Source organism: Solanum pennellii, chromosome 11, assembly GCF_001406875.1.
Source record: "Solanum pennellii chromosome 11, SPENNV200".
NCBI classification, from domain to species: domain Eukaryota; kingdom Viridiplantae; phylum Streptophyta; class Magnoliopsida; order Solanales; family Solanaceae; genus Solanum; species Solanum pennellii.
Genome location: NC_028647.1, coordinates 59,281,555 through 59,302,170, shown reverse-complemented (window position 1 = coordinate 59,302,170; position 20,616 = coordinate 59,281,555). Strand labels below are relative to the sequence as shown.

General features: G+C 36.7%; 1 protein-coding gene across 6 annotated transcripts in view; it reads left to right on the top strand.

Annotated features, from left to right (window-relative positions):
- The window catches only part of LOC107004985 (rho GTPase-activating protein 7-like), a 44,147-nt gene that overhangs the window by 8,571 nt on the left and 14,960 nt on the right, over window positions 1–20,616 (top strand). For 3 of the 6 annotated variants that reach the window (XM_015203424.2, XM_015203425.2, XM_015203427.2), the window contains exons 3-13: window positions 866–942; window positions 2,508–2,578; window positions 3,295–3,373; window positions 3,886–4,030; window positions 4,180–4,299; window positions 11,206–11,283; window positions 11,888–11,955; window positions 12,077–12,146; window positions 13,143–13,230; window positions 15,480–15,723; window positions 16,094–16,315. In XM_015203424.2, coding sequence (XP_015058910.1) covers window positions 866–942; window positions 2,508–2,578; window positions 3,295–3,373; window positions 3,886–4,030; window positions 4,180–4,299; window positions 11,206–11,283; window positions 11,888–11,955; window positions 12,077–12,146; window positions 13,143–13,230; window positions 15,480–15,723; window positions 16,094–16,315 — 1,262 coding nt within the window. The remainder of the gene's footprint in view (window positions 1–865; window positions 943–2,507; window positions 2,579–3,294; window positions 3,374–3,885; window positions 4,031–4,179; window positions 4,300–11,205; window positions 11,284–11,887; window positions 11,956–12,076; window positions 12,147–13,142; window positions 13,231–15,479; window positions 15,724–16,093; window positions 16,316–20,616) is intronic. The other 3 variants (XM_015203428.2, XM_015203426.2, XM_027912972.1) reach the window with 2 other exon arrangements.

Below are 20,616 nucleotides of genomic sequence, written 5' to 3'. Positions count from 1 at the left end.
AGTACTGAAAGGAAAATTGAAGCAGTGGAGCTAAGCTAACAGGGGTAACTGGACACAGAGAAAAGAAGACACTCTCAATCAGATAGCATGTTGGGAGAGGATACATGAAGATAGGGCTCACTCTGATTGTGTCATTCTAACATACGTTATTTTCACCCCCCATCATTCACACCACCCCACACTCTTACCCCAACCCCACCTCCCATAGTATTTGTCTAGATTATATACAAATGATTTTAGGACAATATTTTTGCTTACTTACCAAACACAAGAAGAAAAGGTAAGAAACCTACTTATTTTCCTAGAAAACATTTCCCAAGAGAACAGTTTCCATAGGTAACATTTTCCTCATACTGCAGAACACACTCTAATTGTTGTGGGACTTCTTTATGGGCTAGCACAAGTTGGTTTATTATTGGGATCAAATTGTTCTTGGGAGGAGACGTGCTATCCGAGATATAATTTGTATAATAATGGAATCATTAAAAAATAATGTCTACAGTGGTTGGAAGCATAATGGAAGGAAAGGACTCTAGAGCTTTCGATAGTGTTGAGAATAGTATGCAAAAAGTCAAACTAAATTGTCTTATGCTACTAGTTTTTGGTGTAATGAATTATACTCAATTGATACTATCTCCTTAATTGATGCACTAGACTCAATTTAGTAAAAGATAGTAGAATTTGAAGTACATGTTGTAAATACTGATCAGTGTGACTTTTGAGGAATAGACAAAGTTACCATTTAAAAAAAAAATGGTTGAAAGCCACGTGCCATCCATTTTGTATGGAAACCTCTGTTTTTCCACCATTATCAGACCAATTTGGTCACTTGATATACTAATTGTTAAATTATAACTTTCTGCAGGATTAGGTTGGAAGTCTTGGAAAAAGCGTTGGTTCATCCTTACACGTACATCTCTGGTCTTTTTCAAGAATGATCCTGTTAGTATAGTTTCTCACTTTGTTCTTTATTTCCAAAGTTGATTTTTTCTGTTCGACTGGTTATTTGGTTGCATATTCTACTTCTAAAGAAAAGAGAGAATCATAGCTTGTATTCAAGCTGATGATTTAATTCTAGAAAGAACAGCTAGCTACTACTCTTTCCTTCCCTTTGCTCTTCGAAATTTGATAGTTAAAATTTTCGAGAAAAGGTCAAATATACTCATGTACTGACATGATTAGTTTAAATATACTGCTTGTCATACCTTCGGTCCAAATATACCCCTCTAGTTATACTTTCGGTCCAGATATACCCCTCTCATTATACTTCGGCACAAAGTTGTCCTTAGTTTTGACGAAGGGACATGCCCCCAAATTTAAATACCCGATTTTTTAGAAACCCACCCATTTAACTCGATCCTGCCTATTTTCTTTTCTTTTCGTCATCTAATACCTCTCTTTCAATACCCAAAGCTTCAAAACTTGTTTTTTCATGGTGGATTTCATTTTATTTTTTCAATTATTTTAAAAAGAAGAAAATGATTCATCCAAGATTGTTTGTCAAACTACCCTTTAGAATGTGAAAGCTGTTGAAAAAAAGAGAGAAAGAAATCCACTATAAAAGAACAAGCATTGAAGCTTTGGGTTTTGAAAAGAGAAGAAGATGATGAAAAGAAAAGAAAAGAAAATAGGGCAGATGGGTTAAATGGGCGGGTTCTTTATTCTATAAAAATCGGGTTTCTAAAATTCGGGGTGGGTCATTCAACTTTGAGACCATCTCCAACCCATCTCTAATTTACTCTCTATACTCTATATTTGAAGAGTAAAATAGAGAATAGGGTCTCCAACCACACTCCAAAAAACCCTCTATTCTTCATTTTATAGAAAGGTGAATAGTAATTCTTTAAATTTGGAGAACTACTATTCATCCTCTCTATTACGCTTTTTGATTGTTTTAATATTGTTTATGTTATATAACATTTGTAATTAACATATTATAAATTATATAAGACCATCAATTAAGTCTCTAATATTCCTAATTATTTTCTTAGGTAATATATGTATTATATTAATTTTAATTTTATGTTAATTTATAATTTGACATCAAAAGCCAGTATATGGAGTGATTATTTCTTGATCACCCATTGATCAAGACTTGGGTTAAAAATAGAATATAGTCAAAGGTAAGGATCCAATAGGCAAGAATAACTAGTTGGGTTACACTAGTTATATAGGGATACATGTGATGTTTAGAGAATTATTAATTTTTTTCTTAAATGGAAGTAACTTAATATTGGAATGAACTGACTTGCATAGCCTGTAGTGAATTAAGAGAATTTCTATAGCCGACTCCAATTGGTTAGGGAATGAAGTGATTGAAGTTTGAAAAATATTGGAATGCTGTGAGAACTCTTGGTCTAATTTTGCTTCTAAATGTTTAATTTGGATTTTTAATGTCGGGAAATCTCATTTTGTCTCCGTGAATTATTAGCTTTTACCTTTGAAGCTTTTACTCTTGTTGATTTTATCATCTAGACTCTACTAATTTTATTGTGTTCCTCATATAGAGTACACTTCCACAGCAAGGAGGTGAAGTGAATCTAACTTTGGGAGGAATTGACTTGAATAATTCAGGGAGGTAATAAATGAGTCACATACTTGTTATATTTAGCTTGTGTTTGGACATGCGATATGAAGTCATGATTTTAAATCAACCTTTGGATATTGTGATTTGGGATTATAGTCTGAAATATTTTCAATTTCTCCAAAAAGCATGATTTGGGATTCCCCATCATGATTTCAACTTCTTCAAAAGTAATACTTAACCCTTAAGTTTCTATTTTGTAAAAAAAAGACCTATCATTTTTAGATTTTGTAAAAAAAGTCTCATGCTCGGCGTGAAAAGATTGTTTGTGCCACGTGAAAAGATTATATTAAAGAGTAGCTAGTTACTACTTTTGTTGACAAATGAATTTTTATAAAATTATGTGTATATGAAAGTTTGTAATCACAGACATTTATTTATGAAAGGAACATGGAGATATGTGATTTATCAATGCAGGGCCTTAGGATATTCCGACGTTTTGTTTATGGACTATAATTTTTTCATTTGGTAAGATTATATATAAGAATTGGGACAATTTTGATAGTTTTCACCACTTGTGGGATTTTTATGTTATGAAAAAAATACAACTTAAGAAATTCAAATTTCATGTCCGATCAATACTTCCAACTTCATTGCAATTTAATTTCATATGATGATCTCAAATCATGATTTCATACCACATGTCCAAATGGGCCCTTAATTTGTTCAGAGTCTCTGTCTTTCTCTTACTACAATTCCTTGATATTCAGTGTTGTTGTTAGAGAAGATAAAAAACTTTTGACCGTACTATTTCCTGATGGACGTGATGGGAGAGCTTTTACTCTTAAGGTACTTATCCCGCTTTTCTCTCTCTGTCTCTCTTCTAAACAAGAAAAGCATCTCAGAAACAGTCGATGCATGTGACAAGTGATGTACCTGGAGGGGTTGGGAAGCAAAAAGAGCTGCTTCTTTTCTATATAAATGAACCTTCCATGGTTTACTTTACACTGGTCTATTTCATACTCTCTAACTTACAGATTATAGAAAACTGAACGTGCAACTTAAAAAAGTACTCTGAACTGATGTTAATCTTTTAATCTGAAAAATCTATAATTAGGCTTATAATCATCTTACATGAGCCTGAAGCGTACATATGTATGAAGGACGCTATAATTAGTGTAGGAATAACTCTAAAATGACTTGAGTTCTACCTGCATCTCTTCTTCACTAGCAAGTAGTGCGTATGATTCCTGTCTCCTGCCACATAAATCAAGGTCCCATGCAATTCTGCTACATTATACTTATTACTGGATCATACATTAGTAGAAGTTGTCTTTTAAGCTTTGAACTTTGAACTGCAGGCAGAGACATTGGAGGATCTGTATGAGTGGAAGACAGTTTTAGAGCATGCTCTTGCACAAGCACCAAGTGCTGCTCTTGTTATGGGACACAATGGCATTTTCCGGAATGACACTGGTGATTCTATTGAAGGGTCTCTCCATCAATGTTAGTTGCTCTAACTGCAATCTGCCAAACTTTTGTGTTCACATCTTCAATGCTCCACATGATATTGACTGCTATGTCCAAATGAAATTGCAGCTTTTCCCTATTTATTGTCAGGGCATAAAGATCTGACCAGGTTTATTTTAATTCAGGGAGGGATAAACGCCCTGTCAAATCTCTAGTTGTTGGAAGACCGATTTTGCTTGCCTTAGAAGATATAGATGGAGGCCCATCATTTCTTGAAAAGGCACTAAGGTTCCTTGAGAATTATGGTAAGACAATCATTTCCCTCCTGTAAAATCGGGTGTGTAAGAGTAATATCGAGATATTGTATGCATTAAATTTCATTGTTAAACTTTAGTTTGATAACCTTTTTTGGTTGGCGTAATATCTTCTTATGTTTATTGTTGTTGTTTATTAATAAGGGAAAGTACATAAGTTGCTTCCTGAACTTGTCCCGAAAATCCAATTACACACCGAAGCTTTATGGGCAATCTCTTACCCTCCTAATCTTATTCAAAGTTAAACTAGAAACCCTCGAGACTAGTCTCATGATGGAAGTTGTATTATACTCGCTCTCTGACATTGCCATGTTAGAGTGCTATTTAATTTTCTTTTTTTCCTTTTTATTCTTTTTTTCCCACTTGTTCTTTTCTCCAATATATCTTCATTTCCTTCTATTTCGACATTACATGATAACTTTCCACTCCATCAAATTCTCTGCAATCACCTTATTTCACCCTTTCACTGCCATTAAGCTGCCACATTTCCTCCACTGCAAAACCCATTGCTCTATTTTCTCCATTGCAAAACTCTTGACCTCCACCCTATAACTCTCTCTCACAGGAAACCTCTCTGCACCTTCACCTATATATCCACTCCCCCAAACAGACCAAAGTCTCACCTTTCTCTCAATGGATATACCTTATACAGGCAGCTTCCATCCACAGAAAACCCAGGACAACTGTTCTCCATAGACGCTGCTTTCAACCCCCAAAGCTACGGCAGAGACCTTCTTCCTTCCTTCACTCATTCTTCAGGATCAAAAGTTATATTTTGCTGGAATAGCTTGTGTTGTACTGTTGAGATGGAGTATGTATGAAAGCTTGTATTTTGAAATTGAATGTGAATGAAACTGATATAATTATGAATTTTTAAGCACTCTTATTTTGGTTAATTCTACCTTATTTGTTGTCTAAAAATATTAAGTCACTCGGGTGTGGTTTGATATTTCAATAGATCTCATTAAAATACTCCATAGAGGAAAAAAAAAGATTAGTCTTCCTTCTCTAATGATGTTTTTCAGAAGCAATCATTCTGCTGGACTTGTCTCTGGGAAAAAAGAAGTAAAATAACAGGAAAAAAAGGAAGTAAAAGAACAGGAAAAAAGGAAGAGAAGAAATGGAAGAAAAGAGGAAAAAGAATTGGAAATCTGTGACTGAAGAAAGAGGTGAGACGAGGATGAGAAGGAGATAAAGGGGGTGCAAAAGCGTAAGTGAAAGGATGACAGGGGTTGAAATGAAAGAGTTGGGCCCACACAACAGTGTAATAGACCAGTGTAAAGTAGCCCATGGTGGGAGCTGGAATTCTGGACTGCAGCTATCACATCCTTGTTTATTACCTCTCAACAATGTGTGAAAAAAGCCATAGGAGGATACCCATCAGGTTGTAGTTTCTTGCACAGAAAAACTCGGTAAATTGGTCATGCAGCTTCCATCTCTTTACAAAGGTCCCCTTAACTTTTAAAACCTTCTCTCACAATCACCCCATCATTTTGTGACTTATTGTTCTTCTCATTAGATTTGTGGCCACGTTCTGTACATTCGTACCACTCCTTGTCTCTTCTAATGATATTGTATTTACTTAAAACCAAGTGCAAAGCAAATTATGTTATCCTCCATCTTAACTGGATAACCCTCTTGGCAAATCTGGGTAAGTGTTAAGGCATGTACAGAGAATAAAGTATCGGACCTAATGGGTATTCTATGGAGTTTTCATGCATTGTTGGGAGGCAATATACGAGGTTGCGGTAGCTGTCGTCCACAATTTCTACAATCAGAGTATGTCTGAGAAAAGCTTTAATTCCACCATTATGGCATTGATTCCCAAGAAGTTGGGATCCAAGGAGTTAAAGGTTTTTAGGCTTTTTAGTTTAATGAGCAGTGTGTATAAGATCATCACGTAGTTGTTGAATGAAAGATTCAAGAAAGTGGTAAAAAATTGGTGGAGAGCCAACAGATGACTTTCATTCAAGGCAGACAGATTGTAGATGCAAGAACAAAAAGAAAGGAACCTTGAATTTTATACACGTTAGATATTGAGAAGGTATATGATCATTTAAACTGGAACTTTCTGGTGGAAACTCTGAGTAAGATGGATTAGTTGGATCCCAGTACAGTAAAATTTTCAATCTTGATCAATGGCTCTCCAGCTTGTTTCTTTCCTTCTCAAAAGGGTTATAGATAGGGTGAATCCCTTCTCCTTTCTTATTCATGATTGCTATGGAAGCCTGAAGGATATGTAAAAGACTGTTCAGTATAACAACTGGATAATGGGCTTTAAGGTGAATTTTAGGGCTGATAGTAGTATAGAGATTTCTCATATGCAATATGCAGATTCACTTGTATACTGTGAGGCTGACAGTGAACAGTTGAAAGTGCTGAGGGTGATTTCATTTTGTTTGAAGCCACATCTGGGTTGCACATTAACTGGAACAAAAGGTATATTTATCCAGTTAATGAGGAATAAGATCCAAGCTTTGGTTGGAAATCTTGGTGGTAAAATTGGAGAACAACCTACAATTATCTGGGGATGCCATTGGGGGCCAAGAGCAAGTCTAAAGGGATTTGGAGTGGGGTCATAAAAACATGAAAAAAGCTAACCAACTGGAAGAGTAAGTATTTATCTTTGGGGTAGAGTAGTCCTAAGCAATTTGAAGCTGAAACTACTTATATGACTTGTCTCTTTCCAATCCGTGTAAATTTTGTGATGAAAATAGAAACCCTCGGGGGGAATTCCCTGTGGAAGGGAATCGTGACAGAAAATATTTTATTTGGTCAAATTGAATGCTCTCACAGTTAGCAAGAAGCAAGGCGCTTTGGCAATTAATCATATGAAAACTAAGAAGTGAAGTTGATGATGAAGATTGAAGTGGCTTTGAGATTTAGTGCAGCAGAACAATCACTGTGGTAAGAGGTGATCAGGGAGAAGTATGGCATATAAAGAAAATGGATGAGAAAGTCTGAATGGACCTTTTGTGCCTATGGAAGTCCATCTGGAACCTATGGCCTAAACTCCTGAATAAATCCAAATTTAGAGTAGGCAGTGGAATGAAGATAGCCTTATGGAGGAATAATTGGTTAGGCCAAGATCCTTCTAAATAATTCTTTCTTGACATTTACATTCCGAGTCAACAACAAGAAGCTACATTAGGAGAAGTTTGGGCTAATCAAGGTTGACGCCTTACATTTAACGGAATATTAAATGACTGGGAGCTTGATAGGTTAACAGAGTTTTTCAATACTTTTGAACAATTTAAGGGGACTAGTTCTCAAACACGTGTATCTCATGCTAATTAGTATTAATATTTTAAAGTGATATAGATAATATTGAAGTATGAATGTGATGAAAATCTTAGGATGAAAATACAAGTGCAAATTGATTAATAATTAGCCTATTGGACTGATATTTATTGTCATCGCAAAACACTAAGGTATAAAAAGTATTTTCAAATTATTAATGTGAGGATATCCTTTATATCTGAATAAGAAATATGAATTTGGAGAGGAAACAAGTTTGTTTTAGTAACTTCTTCTAATATTGTTGAATCTGGATAGCAAGTGGATGAATAAGCAGAAACCATTGTTTGTGTTGAACCCATAAGTAGTTTATAAAGAGAAAAAATGTTGTGGAGTATGTTTTTAGCTCTTTTTGGCCTCAAATGGGTCATGCCTCAGAATATCAGGGATGTTGTGATAAGCTGGAGTTGCTGGAAAGTTGATAGCACCATCAAGAGAATCTGGAAGATGATACCTGCAGCCATTTTTTTGGAGTATCTGGAACGAAAGGAATAGAAGATGCTTTGATGGAATATCAACTACCGACCAATCTTTAAAAGCTAACTGCCTCATGTTTTTGTATAGTTGTGTTTATTTATCTCCTCTAGATTGCCCTGATTCACTTCTGAACTCTGTCCGCTCCCTGATTCTTAATTAACAATGTAAAGGAGAGCTGAACTTTTGCTACTAAGCGTTTGTAACTATTATGCATCTACTTGATGCCTGCAATAGAACTAATTACTTCATCAAAAAAAAAAAAAAGAAAGTTAATAAAGAAGAGAACAATATTAATGTATAGAATACAGTTTTGGGGGAAAAAGATCATTAGCATTTTGAGAAACATACCAAAAATTGCAGACCAAATTTACTTAACTATGATTTCCATTTTTTGAGTACATGAAATTAAATAACACCTTTCTCATATTCACATTTGCTAATCTTTTTGACCATGCTTGCAGCCTAATTTTTTTTTTTGACAACAGTAACAGTTTCGTTTATTAATCTTCAGCACTAAAGGCTGGGGTCCCAAATTTACATCATGGAGCTACATACAGTTGCGTGTACTTAAAACAAAACTAAACTAGATCCTACTTCATCATACAAAGGACCTAGGATATCTGTAACAACTATAGGATCATCTACATACTCCAAACTGCACCAATAGCAAAAAGTGATCGTGCGTTCATTTTAATCCTGTGTAAAGGACTACTAACACTCTCAAAGCATCTCATATTTCTCTCCTTCCATATGGTCCACCAAATCACTGCTGGGACAATTCTGCATCTGCTTTGGTCTGTACTACCACTGCCTTCATTGTTCCAGCTTTCTATAGCCTGACTTGCCCTTTGTGGCATGGTCCAGTTTGTGCCCCTGAACATGGTAAATAAGTGTCACAGTTGTCTAACCACCTTGCAATGAAGAAACAGATGGTTGATTGTCTCTTCTGCCTGTTGCTCACAAAATAACATCTAGGAGACATATGTATTCCCCTGCTTATAGAATATTATTGCTACAACTTGTCCACCAATCCTTACTTATGTGATACGAACGGTTGCAAATCACACTTGAGGTCTTTTAAGAAGGAGAAGAAGAGTAGAAAATTTAGACGATTCCTAGTGTAAAAATAAGAAAAATTTCTTTATTTATTTGTAGATAATAGATGGTAGTAATGAATAGGTTTTAATTGTCTCTTAAGTCTTAGCTGAAAAGTCACAACTCTTCATAAAAGTCGCAACTCTTCATAAAGGTCTCAACTCATCGAAAAATCACAACCCTTCAAAGTATGAATAGGTTTTAATCGTCTCTTAGCAGAAAAGTCACAACTCTTCATAAAAGTCAAAACCATTCGGAGAAGTCACAATTCATCAAAAAATCACAACTCATCAGAAAAGTCACAGCTCATCAGAATAGTCACAACCCTTTGGAAAAGTCACAATCCTTCAAAAAAGTCGCAACCATTCAATGTGAAAAAGTATCTATTTTTAATATAATATAAATAATAAAAAAAATATATAGTGTTTTTAGTTTGGAGTATTATAGTAATTTAATATTCAATTTAGGGAGTTCATGCTTTTAAGGTAGTATAGAATAGAAGATAGATAGATATAAGATTAGTAAGTCCGAAGCCTAGTTGACTTGGGATGTCAATAAGCAAGGGAAGTTTTTATCAATTCAGTCTATGGAATTCAACTTATCAAATAATTAGATTGGTTGTCATTATTAATTGGATTTAGTGTTTCTTCAGTCATCTAGTTGAGGCCAAAGCTTATAGATTCTCTTTTTCATTATTAATTAGATGCTTAAGATTCTGTCTAAAGTAAAGATGGTGGTCTATAGTACCTGCTTGTGTCTGGTGGGCTATTTGGAGAGAGATATCTTAGGTGTGATGAGAATATTACTAACACGATGCAGAAAGTTAAAGAAAATTGCATTAACATGTTTTTTTGGTGTAAAGAAGAGGGTATAGAAGTAGTAGAACAGTTGGTAGATTTCCTAGGATCAATGTAATTATGGTTTTAGCTTGTAACTTTTTGGAGGTAGCCAACATACCCTTAATGCTGAAGAATACAACTTTGACTTTATCAAAAAAAAAAAAGATTCTGTCTGAAGTATAGCACTTACCTGGTCCACGGTTGAGTCAGTCTGCTGACCTATAGTCAAGGAGTTACTGCATAGTCTGACAGCAAAAGTAAGTCTGTTAGAAACAAGAAGCAAATCCTAACTTGTTCTTTCTTATTTGTGTGCTTCTATTAGTTCTAACAGCTTTCTATAAGCTGTTGATCATAATCAGAGGAGTATTATGTTCTTCCCATGACGATGGATGACCTCTTCTTTCTTTAGGGGAGTCCTTTTTTGTGATAAGGTGATGTTCTGAAAATTGATATTGTTGTTGCAACTAGTTGGTGAATTCTGGACCAATAGCAATCTTAAATATATATTTTTTGAGTTCCATGGATGGTGTAAAAAATATTTACACAATCACTTGAAGATAATTGCTGGTAACTCCATTTAATTGCATTGATTGGTAGGTTGAATAAATAGTAAATAAAAGCTAGAATGGGTTAATTACATGGATGATGTAAAAATTTCATTACACTGTCCGTGTATACAACAATAACAACATACCCTGTGGAAGTGTAATCCCACTAGTGGGGTCTGGGTACATAAAATCAAAACATAATATGTACACACACATTAGTTTGTACTCTAGTTGTTATGTTTGTCTTGAGGAAAGTCTGAAACTGAATGAAGGGACTTTTGAGTCAACCAGCTTAAGAAAGAAGAGGTCCTCTATCAACTGATACCGAGTTGATAAACATGTAATTTAGGATATCTTGCTCCAGCTGCTGTATTTGACAATTTTCTGCGCATGCAATTTCCTTCTGTTCCTTAAAGGGTCCTCCTTCCGTGAAGAATCCCATTTTCTTTCTTGTTTCTCTTGAATTTTCTGATCCTTGTTGTGGTTAAACTTTGATCTGCAATATTGAAGATCTGCATAACCTCTTAATCACTGATTATGATATTCACATTGCATTCTCTCTCCCTTACTGAGGATGTTGAATGGGTTTCATGATGATCAGGTTATATTGTAAATTTTTCTTATTGTAATCGTCCTATCAGGAACCAAGGTCGAAGGTATATTGCGACAATCTGCAGATGTCGAGGAAGTGGGGCGGAGAGTAAACGAGTATGAACAAGGTACATCTGCTTTACTGAATGAATGCCATCTGTTGGATGTTCCCGAAAAGGCTTGTCTATCTGTACCTCTAATTTCACGATATATCAAGGAGTTAAAAGTAAATTTTAGATCTGGAATGCATTTTGGTTGTGTAATTCAATTCTATTCTAGGTTATCTATGATATTTATGGACTGTTTCTTGGATTAGCAAAATGTATATGATATTGCTTCTCCTCCCATTTGCTTTTTGCAATGCTTTTGACAGAAGTGCCCTTGATGAAGTGTATAGTACCAATGGCATTTGAAGAAAGGTCAATGTAGTGCTTCGCAACAGAAGTAGGTGTCTCATTTGTGGTCCAATCCTGCATTTTATAATGCACTGCCCCCATCTTTTTGTCCAATCTATCATTTTTGTTAAATGATGATGAAAAGATGCTATTGACAAACTTAATTAAAAAAAGATGCTATTCACAAGAAACTCGTATATGACCATTATCTTTTTCTGTTAATTGTTTTTTTTTCAAGAAAAAGAATCAAACATGAAGTAAGAATCTGATTTGGTGGGTTATTATGTTCGATTGTACTGTTAAATTATGGACTCTGCATGACTTGCTGATGCTGAAGTGATTTCCTTAGGAAAAACTGAATTTGTTCTGGAGGAGGATGCCCATGTAATTGGTGACTGCGTTAAGGTATTGGTTATAACATTTGATGAACGTACTTATTTAATACTCTGTCACAATTTCTCATTTTAATATCTTGGTGCTCTTTATTCTTTAAGTGTGGTTTATAATTGGTAGGACTTTTATGCAGCATGTTCTTCGTGAGCTGCCATCTTCTCCTGTTCCTGCATCCTGCTGCACTGCTTTGTTGGAAGCTTACAGTAAGTAAATTCTCCACTCTTCTTTAAGAGATTTTGCAACCATATGGAAGGAAACAAATACTAGGTGCTTTGAAGGACAAAAAGCTACTTTTCAGAGGATTAAAACAAACTGTATTGGTCTTCTATTTTTTTGGTGTAAACAAGATTTGGTGCGGGAGGAGGTAGAAGCAGTTGATTCTTAGGAAACTTGTAATCTGAGAATCCTGGGGTGTGTGTGTGTGTGTGCCCATCACAGTATGGGAAGTAAGTTTCCAAATCATCATTCTTCATGATGATTTTTTGTGTGAATACAAAGTAACCCTTATTTCAAAAAAAAAAGAAAAGAAGAAGTCATGTGTACCATATACTTTGTCCAACTCAACCATATAATTTTTACAAAACCACGGTCAACGGTGAACGGCAATTAAGACAGTGGTTTCGAATATGTTAAGGTGACTGGTTGAGCCAATGGAATTGGGGGGGGGGGGGTTAATAAATTCCGTGCACATATGGATGTCTATTTGCCTATTAAGGCCACTACCCCCCCCCCCCTCCCAAAAAGAAAAAAGAAAAAAGAACCAACCGAAGACGAGACTTATTTCGAGTGACAATTCAGAACTGAGATGAAAGAAACTACAAGAAAACAGTTTCAGCTTTAGGCAATGATGCCTTGCCATCTTCCACATTCTCTTTTCTGGGAAATAGTCACTTGATAATATTTTCTTCTTCCTGGGGTTAAATAGTATAAGCTTTTCAAAGTAAGATTTTAATTAATTATTTTGGGAATTCTTCTAGAGATTGTAATTATATGAACGTACTTTTCATACTTACTGAGTTTCGCCGTATCTATCTTTCTTAGTTGAAGTTCCTTTCGATCCATGTCTTGGTTTTTGAAGTAATTCTTCTCTTTGTGATTGAACTGCTTGTTTATGATCAGTTGACATTCTTCACTTAGACTGTCGAAACTTAAGCAAATTGGTTACTAACTTCAAGTTGTTTCACTTTTGGCTATAATAGAAATTGATAGAAAGGAAGCTCGGGTTAATGCTATGCGTTCTGCCATTCATGAGACATTTCCTGAACCAAACCGGCGCTTATTACAAAGGTAGATCCATTTTGTTTGATGTTGATTAGTCTGCATTAATTCTTGATTGGATTCTTTGGTTTCACTTTTTTGTGTAGTCTCTTATGATGATGCTGTTATCTTCTTTTTCTTAATAATCTCACCCTTTGTGCTGGCTTATTAAATGATTGTTTTATCTTTTCAAGTTGGATTGAGAAAAAAAACAAAGTGCATAGTAGAAGTGGATAATAGAATGGGAACTGAAATCTAAGTTATCCCACAAGTAGGGTCTGGGGAGGGTGGTGTGTATGTAGCCTTACCCCTACCTTGTCAAGGTTGAGACACAAGAGCCCCGGCTCAAGTAAAGCATATCAAAATCAAGTATGGAAAGGAATTACAACTATGAAGAAGTGATTTTCTATAAATAAAGGAGAGCTGGAGAAGAGAGCTTGATCAACAATAAATAATATGGTAACTGAATCAAGGGAACAACAGGTGAAAATATAATTGAAGAATAAGGGTAGGAGAGTTGTAATAACTATATTGATAAGGGAAACTAGACAACGCTTGATTACCTACTTAGCTTCTACCCTAATCCTCGACCTTCATATCCTCCTCCTATCTAGATCATGTCCTTGGACTAGAAACATTGTTACTTCGTTTGGGTGTGGTTTGTGGGAGGAGAATCATGAAGGGGTGGGAAGAGTTTAGTGGATATATCTCTTTTAAAGTTGGGGATGGAAGTAGGACTAGTTTTTGGGCACATAAGTAGTGCAGGGAGATCGAATTGAAGGAATTCATTCCTAATTTATATCACGTTTCTTGCCAGAGAGATGACAGTCCAACAAATTTTGTAGGTCTCACGAGGGTGTTATTCATTGGGACTTTAGATTCAGAAGGAACCGGAGATGGAAGAAGTTCATAATATGATAGGGCTTTTGCAAGTGCTAGACACACCAAACAACTTATTGGATGTATGGAGGTGGTAGAGGAGTGGTGACGACTTATTCATTGTTAGCCCTTCTTATAAGAGGTTGCTAGTGAGAGAGGAAGGTCCTTCCCCCATGACTCCATTTTGATCCATAGAGCACCAAGGAAGGTTTGTTTCTTTGTATGGGCGGCAAGGGGTGTGATGTTAACAACATAGAATCCGAGAAAGAGGAGAATCACCTATGTTAGTTGGTGTTTCATGTGTAAAAGTGCAGGCGAAAGTGTAGATCGCCTCCTTTTGCATTGTAAGGTGGCTAGTCGATTATGGAGGGTGGCCCTAAATTTGTTTAAGATGCAATGAGTCATGTGGGTATACTGAAGGAGGCCTTTGCAAGAGTTTTACTCATAGAAGGGGGAAGGAAAGCATGAGGCCCTGGTGCGTTGCCCCCTTAGCAATCATGTGGTCATTTGGAAAGAGTGGAATGGTAGGGCTTTTGAAGGAGTGGAACTTTATTTTGTAAAAATGAAGAGTAATATTTTGTCCATAGTTTTGTTTTGGTGTACTTGTGAGGTCCCAATTTTTATAGAGGATTGATCTCTTTTGTTGAGAACCATATTTTGGTGTAGAACTTTTGGTATATCGCTTGTATAATAATATTATTTACCTTATTAAAAGTTATACCCAAGCTTGAAGAGTATGTTCCCAAGAAAAGTTTATGATGTCTGTGTTCCATTGAAAATTTGCATGGGGGATGGTGATATATTTCTATATTTAGAGCAGAAGGATGAAAGAAGTACATCTTGTTGATTGTTGTGCTCTGCTTGTAGTTTTACATTTGTTGATGGAAGAAGAATTTATATGTGCAGCCAAGTTAGTGATCAGTTCTCAGATCTTTGACCTGGAACCTGTCTTTCCCCCGTTTATTTTCTCTAAACTACTCTCTCCCACTCACTGTCTCATTCTAAGTGGCTGCTAGCTTACTGATATTACTTCGGTGCTCAACTTCGGAACTTCCCCCATATCCACATTCACAGTAATTCTGCTGAGAGGTTGTCAGTTTAAAGCTTAACTCAGTATTCTGCATTTCCCTTATCATCATGGTTGTTATAGATCCATTATGCTAAATTGCTGACTCACACAAGAAGATGATCTAGTCATGTGATAGAGACAGGGATACTCCTTAAAGTCTTTGTTCAATCAATGGTAGCTGCAGGCATATTTACACAGTAGTTTATTACATACTTATTCCAGGAAACTGAACTTCCATATAATAGCCAGAGGATTTTTTTTTTGTTCTCTTCAATATTCAAATGCATGCATCAGTATACCAACCTAACCTGGAAATTTGCTTCTCCTGTAGAATTCTGAAGATGATGCATACAATTTCTTCACATGCATCTGAAAATCGGATGACTCCATCTGCTGTTGCTGCTTGTATGGCACCATTGCTTTTACGCCCTCTTTTAGCGGGGGAATGTGAGTTGGAGGATGACTTTGATGTTAGTGGAGACAACTCTGCTCAGCTTCTTGCCGCCGCTAATGCAGCCAATAATGCCCAGGCTATCATTACGACACTTCTTGAGGAGTATGAGAATATTTTTGATGTAAGTAGCACCAAAATAAAAGACAAAAGTGTGTTCACCAAAAACTAAAAACACTGAAGTTGTTTAAGAGTTTGTCTTTTCTCTTTTGTGGCTTGATTTCTTTGTCCTTTCTCCTTATTTATGTGTTTATTTCCCCTTTTCCCTCTATTTATAGGTTCTGTATCGTTATTTCATGTGATTCTCTTTCATCTCTCTTTACATTTGCTTTCTGTTTATTGGTTCTGGATTTCATCTTTCAAATGGAAGTATTTTCTCTTTATCGACTTACTTGGTCTATCTTACTATAGTGCATATTTGTTGTACTAGTTATGTCTTTCTGCAGAATTTCGTTTGACGGTTGAGCTTAGCTATTTGTTGCCTTTGCTTGCAGGATGATAATCTTCATAGGTGCTCTATTTCAGCAGATTCTCAAATTGCAAATAGTGGTAGTGAAGAGTCGTCAGATGATGAAAATCTGGACATGAAGGACAATGGTTTTCATGATGCAGAGAATGAGGTTGACCCAGATTCGAATGATGACCGTGAGCGTCTATTGAGTGGAAAATTAAGCGAAAGCAGTGGCTCTGCAGCCAGTGATCTTTATGATTATAAGGTTCATGCTCTTTCCAGTCCTTTTCCTTGGGGCATGTAAATAAAGTGTTCCATTTCACTTGCTGATTTCTTCTATCTTGATCGAGGATGATGTGTATTCAAAAATAAAGAATCTAGGCACAAATATGATTCTCTAGAAAGTGCACCAATTTGAATTGCGTAGGTGCTCGAAAATTACAGAAACTCACAAGCGACCCCCTAATTTGTCAGAAGCATTTTCAACTCTTTCATAAGTCCCGTTCCTTTTTTCTTCTCTTTTCATATCATCCACATAATTGCACGGACCACTTTCCATACTCTAATCTCCTCTTCCTTTTAAATGCCTAAACTTGACCTCAAAATGTTAGATATATTCCATACTGTGCTCACAGTACACCCTTTCAGTTCTCTTGCACATACGGCACCAATTGGTATGGATTACCTGTCTCTTCCTAAAATGTTTGACAGTACCTGGCATTACCAATTCAATATCAAACATATTCAAAACTGTGCTCCACAATATTTCCTTTCCAATCTCTTTCACGAAGAGCAGTGAGTGGCATTGGATTGCCTTCCTCTTTCTCAAATTTTCAGCTATGTGTGTGGTTCCTCCTGTTGCTAGTTGTAACGGCTCAACCCACTAGTGATACTGTCTGCTTTGGGCGTAGGCCAACATAGCTTTAAAATGCATCACTATTGTGTAAGACCTTGTTGTATATTCAACATCTCTCTTTTGTTTTGCCAATGTGAGACTTATTATCTTATGCTTGGGTGTCACATACACCCCTTCCTATAGACTTAGGTGTCGTTTGGTTGGAAACAATTTATCCCAGGATAACTTTATCCTCACTATTATTTTTAATCCTTTTCTTTTGAGAATGTAACATTGTGTATATTCATTGAAACCAGTGCTTGGTTGCACTAAACCATATTTACAGCTTGTCAAAAAGTAAGAAAACTGAATCTGAATCCTAACAGGAACCTCGGATATCTATAATGGATTCAGTGTCCTCTAAATACATTTGCTTGCACCAGAAACAAAAAAGCCTGATACAATTTTGTTTGATCTTTTGGAGATCACTATTCTTGCTCTCAAAACATCTAGCATTTCTTTCTTTCCAAACAGTCCACCAAATACAGGCTGGGACAATCCTCCATCTATCTGCAGCTCCCACCCCTACTTCTCCCCAACTGTATAAAAGATGCGTGATTCTGTTAGGCATAGCCCAAGCAAAAACCCCTGAGACTAATGAAAATCCTCCATAGCTGGGATGTTATTCTGCACTGGAGAAACAGATGATTGACTGTCTCAACCTCTTCCCCACATAAATAGCATCTAGAACACATGGAGAACTTCCTTTTCTTGAGATTTTCATGTGTTTAAAATTGCTTCTCTAGCCAGAAGCCAAGTGAAACATGACACCTTGAAAGGGATTTTAGGTTTCCAAATCTGCTTCCAAGGCCAAAGAGAAGGTTGTTGTCCATCTTGATTTAGCAACTTATATGCAGGGTTTACCTTGAATGTGCCTTTGTTATTTCTGCTCCACCATAATCTATCATGTTCATCCCTTGTTCCTGTAAAAACTTCCAACCTACCAATAAAATCAGTCAGGGTCTCAATTTCCCAGTCACTAAAATTCCTTCTAAACTGGAAATTCCATCCATGCTGTGTCCAAACCTCAGCTACACTCACTTGTTTATTCACTGCCAAGTCATGCAGCTGTGGAAAGGTACTCTTCAAGCTAAAGTTTCCCAACCATTTATCCTCCCAAAATGAAGTCTTGATGCCATTTCCTACCCTGATGCTCGTATTGATCTTCAAGAGAGGCCACGAGATTCTGATGGACTTCCATAGGCTTACCCCATATGGTGTAAGTACCTCCTTTGTCATCCACTTGTTCTCTTCTCCATATTTTGCTTGAATTACTTTCCCCCAGTATGGTTGAGGCTCTTGAGAATACCTCCATAACCACTTTAGTCTAAGGGCTTTGCTCTGCTTTTCCAAATTCCTTACTCCAAGACCCCCATGTTTCTTCCCCCAGAGAACCTTGCTCCACTTGACTAAATGTTTGACAGTGGAATCATTTTCCTCTGTCTCTTTCCATTAGAAATCCCTCCTAATTTTGTCAAGTCTTTGTATCACCCCGTTAGGAATAAGTAGGTAAAGGCATCCAAAACTGAATTAATGAGTGTGACTGTGCCTCCCAAGGAGATATATTGAGATTTCCATCTGGTAAGCTTTTTCTCACACTTTTCAATCACTGGGTTCCAGATGTTCAAAGCCTTTGATTTGGCTCCTAAGGGCATGCCCAGATAAATGGTAGGTAAAGAACCTACTTCCCCTCCCAAAATCCATGACAGTTCCTCCATATTAGAAACATTATTAATAGGATACAACTGACTCTTTCTCCAGTTGACATGCACTATTATTTTTAATCCTTCACACCAAAAGAGCCCTTAGTGTCCTCATTGAGGTTTGCCCCACCACGAATTTGCCTAGACTTAGCGCTAGCACTGAGGTTTGCTCTGCCTTACTGGAATTTTCCTCAACTCAGTTGGATTCTGGCCCACATCACAAGGCTGACACAAGAGTGACTTTGATACCATTTGTAACGGCCCAACCCTCTAGTGATATTATCTGCGTTGTGTCTAGGCCTGCACTACTTTAAAATGCCTCACTAGTGTATAAGGCCTGCTTACTTGTATACCCAACATCTCTCCTGTGTTTTGCCAATAAGAAGTTCCACTTAGCTCGATTGGACACTGTGACAACTCCTAAAGGGTGGGGAGGGCTTAGGCTTAAAGACATGAAGGTTTTTAACAAGGCACTTTTGGGTAAATGGTTGTGGAGATTCTTTAAGAAGTCCATGAATTCTTAAAGAGAGTATCTTTGCAATCTTTCTAACTCTCCTATAACAACAGTAGGTGTTGGTGTTGAACAGGGACATGCTATATTTAGGAATCTTGATAAAGTGCTCCTAGTAAGTACGTCTTTGACTCCTTTGGACTAATATTTCTTCTGCCAACCTCTTCTCTACCCTCTGAATGGCCGTATTCTAAACAATTTGATTTGTGTTCAATGCACCGAAAGGTAAACCCAGGTAGGTAGTGGGAGGGACCCTACCGTACAGTGCACAACTTGGGCAAGCACACCAATGTTGTCAACTTCACCAACAGGAATAATCTCGCATTTCCTAAGACAAATTTTACCAAATTACACTTGTCCAAAATAGTCCAACTAGGGCCCATTTGCATCACAGAATACCAAAGTATCATTTGCAATAAAAGATAGGTAGTTGACAAAGAACCACCCCCACCAATCCCAACCTTGAATTCCTTGATGTTTCTGCCTAAAATAGCTATGTACACCGTCATGCTCAAGCTTCCATCACCAAAATAGAAGGGATAGTTGTCAATATTACCATTCCACCATCTAATTTATCAAGTATGGTCGAAGTATACACTACATACACACTCAATTGTATATGGTATGTATATGTTGTGTATACATATGTATATTATATGTAGTATAAAGTATACACTACCTATACACTATGTACATATTTTGTAAACTAGATGACCCAAAAGTATGGTGCTGTAATTTTCTCAAAATAAAAGGCATAGGTGATAAAGGATCACCCAGCCGCAATGCCCTTGAACTACTGAAGAAACCACACGGGTTCCCATCCACCAAAACCGAGTATCTCACTCACTCCCTCCCTTTCTCCCTAAGGTTCATCTTCAACGCATTGAAATCAAGGATTTACATTCATTCCTTCTCAAGATCTAACTTGCACTAAATACCTAGCACACCGTGTCGCTCCCTTGAATTACCACTTCATTAGCCACTAAGGTCGCATCTAGAGTTTGTCTTCATTCAACAAAGCATCATGTGAAGAAGACATGGTTTCATTCAAAACTCTCTACGTCTGTTAAAGCACCTTAAAAATGATCTTGTAAATGCTCCCTACTAGACTAATAGGTCTATAGTCCCTGACTATAGACCTATTAACCTTAAAAAAAAGAAGATATAGGTCTATAGTCCCCGATACTAGAGGCCCCTTCCTTTTCATGATTAATGACAATGAAAGAAGCATTTAAGCTCCTTCAGATTTACCCCTCTTGGATCTCATCAACAGTACTCAAAATACATTTGCTCGTGCTTCGTCAATGCTAAAAGAAAGCCGAAGTGAAGTCGTCTGGACCTGGTGGCTTGTCACCTGCATAACACTGTACTGCCACACGCACCTCCTCCCCAAAGCCCTCTCTAACCACCCTCTATTTTTCCCTCCAATTGAACTCCACCTCCACCCCCACCCCCCA